Source organism: Myotis myotis, unplaced genomic scaffold (genome assembly GCF_014108235.1).
Source record: "Myotis myotis isolate mMyoMyo1 unplaced genomic scaffold, mMyoMyo1.p scaffold_m19_p_6, whole genome shotgun sequence".
In the NCBI taxonomy this organism is placed as follows: Eukaryota; Metazoa; Chordata; class Mammalia; order Chiroptera; family Vespertilionidae; genus Myotis; species Myotis myotis.
The window spans coordinates 55,975,862-55,988,209 of record NW_023416368.1 but is presented as its reverse complement, the minus strand read 5'-3'; the positions used below and the strand labels follow the sequence as shown (position 1 = coordinate 55,988,209).

Genomic DNA, 12,348 nt, shown 5'->3' with positions numbered 1-12,348 from the left:
AAAATAATCAGGCCTCGATATTATATGACATGAAAAAGTCTTAAGCCCTGGCCTGGTAGCTCAGTTTCTTAAAGCACATACAAGAATCAAGCAAAAAATGTGTAAATAAGGGGACAACAAATCTCTCTCTCTCTCTCTCTCTCTCTCTCTCTCTCTCTCTCTTCCTCTCAAATTAAAAAAGAAAAAAGTATTTTCCTCAAAGAGGTCAATAATGTGCAAATTATATTAAAACTAGAGGCCCAATGCACGAAATTTGTGCAAAGGGCTCAGCCCTCGCAGCCTCAGCTTCATCCGGAAGGTCATCCAGAAGGTCGTTCCGCTGTTTCCGTCCGGTCTAATTAGCATATTATGCTTTTATTATTATAGATGTTAAGACTTTAAGTGTTTAAGAAAGGAGATCGGTATTTTTTAAAGTTTTCTCATCAATATTTCTTTTATTTCAAAAGTGTTAAATACAAAGCAGGGTATGTAGTATTAAGATCAGTTATATTAAATATACATCTATAATAAAGGTTTATATGTAGTAATGTCTGTATTCTTAGTTTCTCTATAGTAGTTGGCATTGCTGACCACTCTGTCATTGGAACTCTCTTTGTCAGCTTCCATATCATCCTACCCAGCTCCTCACTACCAACCCCTCCTCTCTGTCTCCTCCATATTGTACCATACACCTGAGTTTGCTAGGGTTTAGGTCCGTGTGTGTGTGTGTGTCTTTGCTTTCTGCCGCTTAACCACTGGGTTTCTAACTGTGCTGCAAAGCTCCAATATTTCTCAGAATCGTCTCTGGGGCTGCTGAGGAAGCTTAATAAAGCTTCTCCCACCTTCTAAGTAGAACAGCCTCATCTCTGTGGGGTTTTGTTTGTTTGTTTTTTATCGCTGTGTTTTTTACATATTGGAGTTTCATTTGAAAAGTCATTTCTGCTGCTTCAAACTACACATGTATATATCCACAGTGAGAGGAAAAGACTTAAGCTCTTCTTGTGCGCGCGACAGCCAGATCAGTGCCCCCATCTTTCACCTCAGAGCCAGTCTTGGGCTTTTCTTTTGCATTGTGCACCTCGACCTGGAGAGATGGCTGTCACTATCACTTCAGATTCCACCTCTGACGTAAAATGTGCTGTCTTTCTCCTGCCATACTAGTTCTCCCTGGCAGAAATCTGTATTTCCATTCATTACTTTACCACTCTCTCAAATATGCAAGTTCAAAAGAAAGCAGTTAGTTTCACCTCTTTTTCTTTTTGTCATTGCTCAAAGTCATCAGTCTCCAGGACCTTTTGATTTTTCCTTGGGTCATGGTTTGCATATTCATCCCTTTCTTCCAAATACCACAGCTTCCACCAGGATTAGGGCATGTAATTCCTTATGTTTTAGAGTGCTCTCGGAACCTCTAAAGAGATCTGTCTCCGGGTGCTTAACTCTGCAGTGTATTTTGAAACCTCAATCCAGATTTTAGTTTCCTGAAATAATGTGTTCATCATTATCATCATGAACTCCTGAAGTATTTCTTCCTTCCCTATTCTAGCTGTGTTAAATGGGGGTCACACTGAGCCCCACACCTAATAACAATATAGCATTTCATTTAGTGTTTTGTATGTGCGAGGTACTGTGCTAAGCACTTTATTATTTTATTTAATTTTCCAAATGATTCTATGAGTTGGGCGTTATTATTAGCTCTGTTTTATAGATGGGAAACAGGATTAGGCTACTTGTCCAAGGTCACACAGCAGGTAATTTGTAAAGTCAGAGTTAGCTCTCTGAACCATCCGACAACATAGGCCAAGTGCAGAAACTGCCTGTTCTCTCTTATAGGGGAAAAGGCATTTGGGCTGTTGGGCAGGGACCACTAAAGGCAGTGGTCAAGGGAAAGGGCACTAGCTTTGCTAACTGCTCTTACAGAAACATAAGGCTCACATTCATAAACTTAGCCCCCAAATCTACATATCATAAAATAACAGTGCTCCAATTTTCGTCTTTGTGACTACTTCTAGGCTTCACTCTGCCATTTTGTTGTATTTTTTCTTCCTCAACCTCTAGACTGTCCGTGATGTTGATCATAAATTGATTTACCCCCATCAAAAACAACTTAAGATGCAGTTCTGAAATGGTCCTAGTCCAGCCGTGGGCAAACTATGGCCCGCAGGCCGGATCCGGCCCGTTTGAAATGAATAAAACTAAAAAAAAAAAAAAAAAAAAAAAGACCGTACCCTTTTATGTAATGATGTTTACTTTGAATTTATATTAGTTCACACAAACACTCCATCCATGCTTTTGTTCCGGCCCTCCGGTCCAGTTTAAGAACCCATTGTGGCCCTCGAGTCAAAAAGTTTGCCCACCCCTGTCCTAGTCTCTGTTCTTAACTTCCTATTGGCCTCTTTTCTTGTTTCTAAAGTCTAGGCCCTGTCTTATATCCCAGCCCTTGCCTAGCCACACTGCTCTACTGATTGTGTCTGAACAAACTTGGTGCACTGCAATAATGATGGTGATGATAATAGAGATACCTTATTAATTCATTCATTAGATTGTAAGCTCATGTTTTTTTGTGCTTAGTCTTATCCCCAGGCCCTGCCATAGGCCCTTACAGATATGGAGAAAGGATAGCTGAATGGTTGAGAGTATGAGATCTAGAATGAAGTTGCTTGCGTGCCAGTATTGAGCCTGCCACTTAAATACTGTATGACCTTGGCCATGATATTTAAGTTCTTTGTGCATTATTTTCCTCATCTACAAAATGGATATAACAAAGTACTCACATCATGCAGTTTAAAGATGAAATGATATAATTGTAAATCACTTAGAAAAGCTTTTGGTAAATAGTAAGTACTAAATAAAGATTCATTATTGTTGTTGTTACTAGCCCTCAGTGAATATTTGTTGATGGCATAGTATTGCACATCTAATCTGTACTAAGCATTTTGCTATATTTTTACATTTGTATCATTTAATCTGTAATATAACACTATGAAGTGGGTACTATGCTTACCCACATTTTACAGGAAAGAAAATAGAAACAGAGAGAGATTAAATAACTTACCCTAGGTCACATAGCTTATAAGTGGTGTGCATTCAGGATTTGCATGCGGTCTGTTTGACTTCAAAACCCAGGCTACTCTACCATACCCCTCAGCTTTCACAGAGGTGCTTCCCAGTCCTTACTGCCCACACAAGTCACAGAGCATGCCTGAACTTCCTGGACTGAATGCATCCAACTATTATTTAAACATCCAATTATACTTACCCTGTTTCCTATATTAGGAAGACATTCTTCAAACATTGAGACCTGTCTGTGCACATAGTTGATCGTCATTGAATGCATAAATGAGTGAATTGCTCATTGTTTCATACACGTTCATTGTAAAAGTTTATTAGTGGTATTCTCTTCAAATAAAAAAAAAAAGGAAATTACTACTGGATAATGATTATATTTTCTTGTTTATGATTTATTAATTTACTACAGCCCTGCAGAACATATAAAAGTTGAAGACCTGTTTTCTTAGAGTTTAAAAAAATAAAATGATCAACATATAATATATTCTCTTATGAATCTGGGGTTTTCTTCATCCTGTTACCCTGGAAGTTAAGAACACTGACTGGGGAGGTATACAAGTAGTCTTTATATATCTCTGCTTCCCCCTCCCCTCACATATAGCATAGCATATATTCGACCAGCTTATGGATCCAACAGTGAAGAAGATACATACAGTCCTTGCTCTTGTGGGCCTTGTATTTCAGTGGGAGGAATCCCACATAAACAAGTAAACAAATAAAATAATTAGACAGTGATGGCATCTGGCATTTCCTAGTTTCCCTGCTGGGGGAATCGTTGGTGATGGGAAGTGAGTATCTGTGGAGGTGTGCAGGAGAGCCTGGGAGGGGAGTGCCTTGCACAGGGTGCATGCACACAGCTTTCGAACAGGGCACACACATAACACACACATGTTTAGTTTCTGGTTTAACCATCGCATGCTTGGATGCAACATATGGCTTTTACTTTGTTGCTTAGCCACCTAAGTTCAAAGAGACTGTCAACAATAATGCTCTTCCTATGGCAAAACTAATAGCATCAAGCCATTTGCACAGGTGCTCTGTTTCTTTCTTCCTCCTTTCCACTGTCCAGGATGAAATGGGGTCTAGAATCAAAGCCACAGTGGATTTTCTCTATACCTGTAAAAGATTAGCTTTAGTCATCGGGGATGATGCAAGCAGCAAAAAAATGCAAGAAAACAGAAATGAAGCCAAAAAGGACAATTTCTGATTGTAATAGCAGGTTTCTGTTTCATATCACTGAGTGAGATGAGAAAGTTGTGCAGGATTTTACAGGAATGGCTCCCACAGTACTGCAGGATGACCTCACCTCAATGCCCTTGCCAGGTGCTCAGCCCCACTGTGGAAACACAAGGCTGATTTTCAGCATGAAACAAGCCAGAAGTACGGAATGACATTTTCAGGTGACAGTTGTGGTTCTACTGCCTGTGATTAGCACCTCTTAACCCTCCAACTTGCCCATGCCTTTTTCAGGCTGTTGAAGCTCAAATCCGAAGCTTTGGACAGACGCCTTCTCAGCTACTCATAGAGCCCCATCCTCCCCGAAGTTCCGCCATGCAAGTGGTAAGTGGTGCTTTCACTCCCCTCGGTTCTCGCCTCTTTGAGACCACACTTGACATCCTTAATAGTCTTGCCTCGTACTTGAGACTCTCCACCACGCCTGGGCCTGTTCTCATGCGATACTTGTTAACCTGCTAACAACCAGCAGAGGATTTCGAGTGCCACCCAGGAGTCTCTGGGAAAGCAGACTTTGCTTCAGTGCTCTGGTGTTTCATCCATTCGTGTTTTGTGTTACAGAATTTACAGGTTTATAACCGTCACGTATCCTCACATAGAAAAAATCCCGTAATAGGAATGATTTGTTTTCTGGTTTGATCCTATGAGTTTCTAGATTAGTTTTGTTAATTATATTCTTTATGTCCCAGTATGTTTTTCATTTTGGGGATTTTAAAATGAATCCTAATATATAATATATTGTTGCTGAGAGTCAGGGACCCGAGGGAGAAAAAAATACTGGTTTGGTGTACCCAACCATCCAAAGCTTAGCGGCATAAACAGTGATCTGTATTTCTTGTGATTCTGAGGCATTTCTTCTGCTCTGCTCATCCTGACCGCCTCACACACTGCTTGGGGGGGGGGGGGGGGTAGGCTGAGATGTCCGGGCCTCTCTTTCCATGGGGTCTTTCATCATCAAGGACATCTGGAAGGAGCAGGTTCCATCAGAACGCTCCTGCCAGACTCCTTGGAGCTCACTTTGGAACTCGCACATCACTTAGGCCACGTTCCACTGATCAGAGCAAGTCAGAGGCCTACCCAGAATCAGGAGCAGGGAAATGGACTCAGTCTGCAAAATATGAGCTGATTCTCCTTTTAGAGTTCCTGAAATTCCAGGGGTTACATTTTTCAGTGATTAAAGGAAATAATTTCTTTAAAGAACAGACTATGGGTATTATGCTTTTTTCTTAAATTGTCCCTCAACAAGATTGTTACTGTTCTAAATCAAGAACATGAAATATACAATCTGTTTCCGTAAGTACAGTGAATAATTTGAGATAGATTCTGATTCCATGTTGTGGTGCAGAGGTGGCAGAATTTTGACAAGTTCTAGGAAGGGGAGTGTAGCAGCCAAGAGGGGAGAGATGAATTTGGTCCCTTCTACCTCTGGCTCTTTTCGTTTTTCTTTCTCTTTCCACCTTCTTCTTTGTATCTTTCTCCCTTTTCCCTTCTTTGTCATCATCTTTCTTCTTCCAAGCCTTTTTTTCCTAGTTATATGAATTGACGATTGTAATTAACAACAAGCATTTAAAAATTATTTGCATTATCTTTTCCAAGTGTTTTTAAACAGGTGAAATCAGATATAAATGAACATAAAGGATGACTTTAGTGAGCAGAAGACTACACAAAAAGTGAACATTTAGCAGGAACAATGGGAGATAATGCCATAAAAATAGTAATAAAAACAGTAAGGATGATTTATGTTTGGGGTTTGGAATTAGTTTTAGTAATAGCTTGTCTGTGAGACTCAGGCCGTGGTGCTGGCTGATGGAGGCCCTGCTGCTGGTCTGTTGCCGTTCTGCCTGGGTTACTGCTCAGCCGTGGTCACTGGGGCAGCCAGAGTTCCTATTGCCAGCTTCCCTCTCCGGCAAAGGGATCACTGGTTCACGGGGCAGGTCAGCTTCACTGGCCCTGGGGTGGGAAGGCACCACCTGTTCATATGAGGATGGAAGACCATCTCTCCCAGGGGCTTGATCCTCTGAATTGAAAACCTGAACTCCTTTTCAGACACGTGCAAATTGTGTTTTTCATCTTACACATATGTGGGTGGGAAGGAAAGGTGTGTTAGAAAGAAACCAGAGTTGTCAAAAGTATGTACACTGAATCTGAGAAAATTGGGTGAAATGTGCCTCGTTGTTTCCTACTTCTGCCTCAGACTCAGCTCACAGACACGCCCAGGATGAGGTGAGGTCTGTTTCCTCCTCCCTATTTCACCAGTTGTCCTGCCCTCGGTGGCTTTTGCCATCATGGTTGACCAGCCCTGTGTGCTGGTGTTGCTGCTGCTCCATACTTATTAGCCATGGATGTGATGGGGCTTGGAGAGAATTTCCTGCTCTTTGCCCGCATTGGTGACTGAAGTCAGGATGGACTGTAGGAACAGGCTGGAGGGAGGCCCCTTGTAAGAATGCGGAGGACAGTTCCGGGGGGCGGTTTCTGCGGCTTCTTGTCTAAAGTGGCTTGTCCTGGCCATGTGGCCAAGAGTTGCCACTGTAGTCACTATGTAAACATTCCTTCTACACCTTGAAGATTTTTCTATGTTTTCTTAAGGGCATAAAATATTGTAATTATTCGGCTTGAGTCTAATTGATTTACAGTATGAGCTGTTAAGCTCAAAAATACGTATCAACTTCCTTGCAGTGAGACTTTATGATGTATGTTGAACCCTGACTTTCTCAGAGTTTATAAATTGACTTTCGTAAATATTATTTAAAAAACTACATAATTGAAAAATAAAGCTTGGCAGTCTGAGATGACGTTCACTTCCTTTCCCAGGACTTCTTCATAGCTAGTTAGATTTTTTTTTGATGTTGCTCTTTGTTTCTCATTTTTACCCAATTTCCCAGAATTCCTTAAAACTGTATACAAGATCCTTTGTATGACAGAGATTACTATTGATTTCAGAGGTTTAAAAAATGAAAGGTACAACTGTTTATTGTTTTTAGTGCCGTACAGATGAGTTCCCCCATCAACTATCAGTGCACTCCAACACACACACACACACACACACACACACGCAAGATATAGCAGAAATTAAAGCCACGGCGTGCTGCGTTGAGTGCATGAGCCATAATATACACCAGGTGTAGTAATTAGCAGGCACAGGAAGGCTGCCTATTTGTCTGGTGTTGCTGCTGTTGCTGTATCCCCCTGTGTTTTCACACCATCAGATAGTTGGATTTAATTGAGGCCACATCAGATGAGGCATTACTGACACCTTTAATTGAATGAGCATCCAGGGAGGATTAACTCATAATATTGATTGGCTTTTAGCCACTTGCTCAGAAGGGTGTCTGGGTAGCTTATTAGTTGCCTTTATTTACACCTTTCTGCAAAGAGTGCAAATAGGAATTCTTAGTGCAATATGTTTTTCTAAGTACTCTTAATAACTTTTTTAAAAGGACTGATAATAAAAATGCAAATGTACTTAATTTTTTATTAGCAGTTCTGAACAAATACATGTTAAATATATGTGCTTACACACATTTACATATACCTGGTGTTTTGAAATATGGCCATAGGAAAGCAGCCAGAAGCACTTCATCAAAGCGTTTCAGTTCTGAATGATACTAATCAGCTATTAGAAAATAGACACGGTAGAAGAGAATTGCTGAAAATGTACAGTGCAATTACTGCATGAGAGCCTGCTCCCCCGAAGTATAAATAAAGCCAGTAAATCAGAGTGGGGTTATATATGTCTTGGATTATGACATATGGGTTGTAGGAATGTTCTAAATCCTTAGTAGTCTTCAAGATTTATTTCGTTTCTAGCTATTAGAACAGACAGTGTTTTGTGTGACATTTTTAATTACTTTCTGCTTTTCAGAAGAGAAATCAAAGGTTTTGAGTTTCAGGTGTTTTTTTTTACCAGAGGGACAGGGGCATCTAGGTATTCCACTTTTTCTTAGCTGCAGCAGAAAACAGTGGCATTTGCATTATAATAGGGCAGTGTTTATGACTTGGTACACTATATAAATATATTGTTTTTACAAGTATATTTAATTATGCATTGCTTTGAAACACTTTTATAATTAAGTTTGTGTATTATATTTGTAACTTATTTCTCTACTGAAATAATACATGCAAGTTGCCTAAACTATTGTTTATAAATATATATATTTGTTTTAATTATCTCTTTATTTAGTTGTCAAAATATTCATGCTAACTCAACACAATTTTTGATGATCTTTGGAAATTACCTTGGCTTGCTTTTGTGCCTATTGCCTATTCTCATTTTTTTAAGTTTATTTTTTGTACTTGACACATATTAGCAATCAGTATGGTTTAATGTGATCCCCAATACTTTTTGCCTATTTGGAATCTAAATCAAATCATTCTTGTAGTTCTTCATGAGAGTGGGGTAGGGAAGGCAGCCAATAAAATTTATTGATTTTTAAAGTGTTTCTGTTAATGTATTGTTCTTTAATCACCAAAAAATTCAACTGATGACATGCATGAAAACAGGCAAATCCTAAGTGCTGTTTCTAGGAGCCTATCTGCTCTCTGTGCTCTCACTTGCAATTGTGTTAACACGGTCTCCTCTTCTTTTCCTGCACCCTTTCTCTTCTCGTTTTTTGTTGTCTTTTCCTTCTTGTATGTCTGGGTCTTGTCATGCCCACTCAATAGTATCTCCTCCTGCAGAGCCCATTGATGTTCACAGACCAAGCCCAGCAGGATGTCATCATGGTCCTCAAGTTCCCCTCCAACTCCCCTGTCACTCACGTGGCAGCCAACACCCAGCCTGGTTTGGTGACTCCTGCTGTGATCACAGTCACCGCTAACAGGCTATTTGCTGTGAACAAGTGGCACAACCTTCCTGGTAAGAAAAGAAACATCATTATATAAGGCATGGTAACTGATGAACAGTGGATAAAGATATTGTAATATCTACTCAAATATATATCTCAACGATTAAGCTTTTTAACTTTCAAGCATTATTCAGAATCAAAATGTTTAATAGTGTGAAAGGCTTAAAGAAGTCCCATATGCGGCATATAATACAAATGTTAAAACATAGACTATTCTTTGGCATCTGGTGGTTTGTCTTTATTCTTAGGAGATAAATGCTATCTATATATATAAAAGCCTAAGCGACCATTACGACCAGACGACCGAATGACGGGTCGACTGGTCGCTATAACGTGCACTGACCACCAGGGGGCAGACACTCAATGCAGGAGCTGCCCCTAGTGGTCATTGCACTCCCACAGTGGGAGCACCACTTAGCGAGCTTACCGAGTGGCGACCGCAGCAGGCACAGTGGGGCTGGGATGAGTGGAGCAGCACGGGCTCATCCCCAGCCACCTGCGCTTGGCGCACTATTACATCCCTCAGGGGATGTTGGACTGCCAGTTTCAGCATGATCCCCACAGGCCGACATCCCCCAAGGAGTCCCAGATTGTGAGAGGGTGCAGGCGAGGCTGAGGGACCCCACTGGTGCACGAATTCGTGCACCAGGCCTCTAGTTTCTAACATAATATTTAATATAACAACATTTCTATATTATGTCTATAAGTTTTATGCATTTATTTATCACATGTTCCCTTTTTTCCACTCATTCATTTACTGAGTAGACATTTCTGATCCTCTACTATGTTCCTTTTGGTGTGTGACATGGTAGTATTGTGTGGATGATAGAAAAAAGAATACTTAAATTGTCTGACAAAAACCTAAGTACATTCTCTTCTTCCATTCAGTGCTGAATAGTTATGGTAGCTGACGGAAAGGTACTGAAGTAACCATTAGAATCATAAGCCATCAGATAATAAGCGACATTAGAGTTCATCTAGTCCAGCCCCACATTTTTCCCGCGGAGACACTGAGCCGCAGCGAACCCTGCTCATTCAGTGTCATGTGGGCAGTTAGTGGCAGGGCCAGGTTTGCACTCATGTTTTCTGACTCAGACTTTATGATCATCCCTCTGTGATTTAGTGCCTCTCATTAGAACAGGAATGTTTGGATCTGGATTTAGCGCTGTTCTTTTGGCCACTAGTTAGAAATTCTTTTTTAAGAAGAAAAATCAAGTCCTAGAAATTATAGGTTTTTCCCCTACAAGCTATAGTTTGTTTGTTTTCTTAGCGAGGCACCGTGTTTTTAATCTAAAAAAAGTTATGTGTGTACATTCCTGAATTTCTTCCTCATCACAAGCTATTGTTTAAGGTGGGAAATTTTTAAAAATAGATTTTAATAGTCTGTTAACTTGTCATTAAATCTGTAAAGTGTAAAAGCACTGCTCATTTTAATACCTGAATTGTTTGCAAAAATATATATATAGTTTTGAACAAGGGCCTTATGCCAAATTAAATGGAAGAGTTTTTATAATGGGATAGAATTGAATTGACATTCAAACAAAAATTTGGCACACTGACTATGCTCAGTAAGGTACCCATGATGAAGAATCTGTGTTGGTATCAGAATTTATTAGAGACAGAACATTTTTCTGACCATTAGAAATGAAATGAATGCCAGTATTTGATTAGAGAACAGATTTCAGAAAAAGTTCAGAAGGTAAAAATCAAGGCAAACATTTTTCTTCAAGTGAACTTATTTTAGAGAGGTAAATGTATATGCAAATATATACTTACTAGAGGCCCAATGCACGAAATTCGTGCAAGGGACTCAGCCCTCGCAGCAGCAGCAGTGGCTGCCTCGGCCCTCACAGCCCCGACTTCATCCGGAAGGTTGTCCGGTTGTCCGTTCTAATTAGCATATTACGCTTTTATTATTATAGATATTTTGGGACTAAAGATTATAATTTTATTAACAAATGTGATTTTTGGAGTCTCTAAATGCCACTCATTAGAGAAAAACATGCCGGTGGTGTGTTTATCAAATGTGATAAGAGGATTTGCCTACTCTTTGCAGTTACCCTTAGAGCTGGTGGAAGCCCCAGTGCCTGTGACATCAGGGCCACCATGGTGCTTATCCAGGGGGGCTATTGGTGGCGGCTCTGAGAACTTCTTCAGTTTAAACAGTGACACCATGTGTGAGGAGAGAAAACCTTTCCATCTGCTGGAAAGACTTGATTGTTCTCTGCCCCATCTTTACTTTAGCTTAGCAAAGAGCTCAGCCAGAGTATCACCAGGTCCACAGCTGGGACTCTGTGGGCCCACAAGCTCCTGACTCCCCTTTGGAGCAAGCCCATTTTCCTGACTGTAAAGCTTCTTCCTTCATGCTTGGTTGTCAGGTGTCCTTTTCCCAACTTCCAGCTTTACTATAGAAATGTAAAGTGGTGTAGGGGCAGCTTTCCTGTGCTAATGTGCCCTTATTATTCCCAGCCCCGTTCGCTCACCTTACTGTAAGACAATAGCTTGGGGACTGCATATATTTTGCCAATTCTTTGCCTATAATTCTCCCCAATGAGGCTGCTTTGGGCATGTACCTTGTGCCGCTCGTGGTTTCTGTCCCCACCTTCTGGCTTTACAGTATGACCCAGCAACTCTTCACCAGATAAACACAGAGTGGTAACACGGTAATACCCAGGTGCTTAGCTTTCCACTGTGTGCTCTCTAGTTCTGAGCTATACCAGTACCTGCACCTAAAGAAATTAAGCACCCATTTTATTAAAACTGTGCCTCCTTTCAGGTATAGTTACATAAATCTGGTCTTTCATCCTATCTTGTACTACCTTTACCTGTCAGGATGCCTTGATTTAAAGCACCAGTGGGGAACCTTTTTTCTGCCAAGGGCCATTTGGATATTTATAACATCATTCTTGGGCCATACAAAATTATCAACTTAAAAATTAGCCTGCTGTATTTGATCAAACATTTAATTAACTCACCCGTATTGCCTTGGCAGGGCCAGACCAAATGATTTTGTGGGTCTTATATGGCTCGCGGGCTAGACGTTCCCCACCCCTGATTTAAAACGAATGTCAAAAATCCCTAACAGTTTTCTTCAATGAATATCAAATTCATATTACACTATTAGGTGGGAAGGGTATTAGATTCTGTTTCTTTTCTGAGAGCCTGTAATTTCCACAGCTTGTTGATTAGACTGCTGGCTCCTGTCATTTATTTCAGTTGTGTCTGA

The 12,348-nt window shown here is 40.5% G+C and overlaps 1 protein-coding gene across 8 annotated transcripts in view; it reads left to right on the top strand.

The window, feature by feature from the left end:
• The window catches only part of LRBA (LPS responsive beige-like anchor protein), a 559,344-nt gene that overhangs the window by 511,182 nt on the left and 35,814 nt on the right, over positions 1 to 12,348 (top strand). For 6 of the 8 annotated variants that reach the window (XM_036315411.1, XM_036315409.1, XM_036315413.1 and 3 more), the window contains 2 exons: positions 4,516 to 4,605; positions 8,941 to 9,133. In XM_036315411.1, coding sequence (XP_036171304.1) covers positions 4,516 to 4,605; positions 8,941 to 9,133 — 283 coding nt within the window. The remainder of the gene's footprint in view (positions 1 to 4,515; positions 4,606 to 8,940; positions 9,134 to 12,348) is intronic. The other 2 variants (XM_036315412.1, XM_036315414.1) reach the window with 1 other exon arrangement.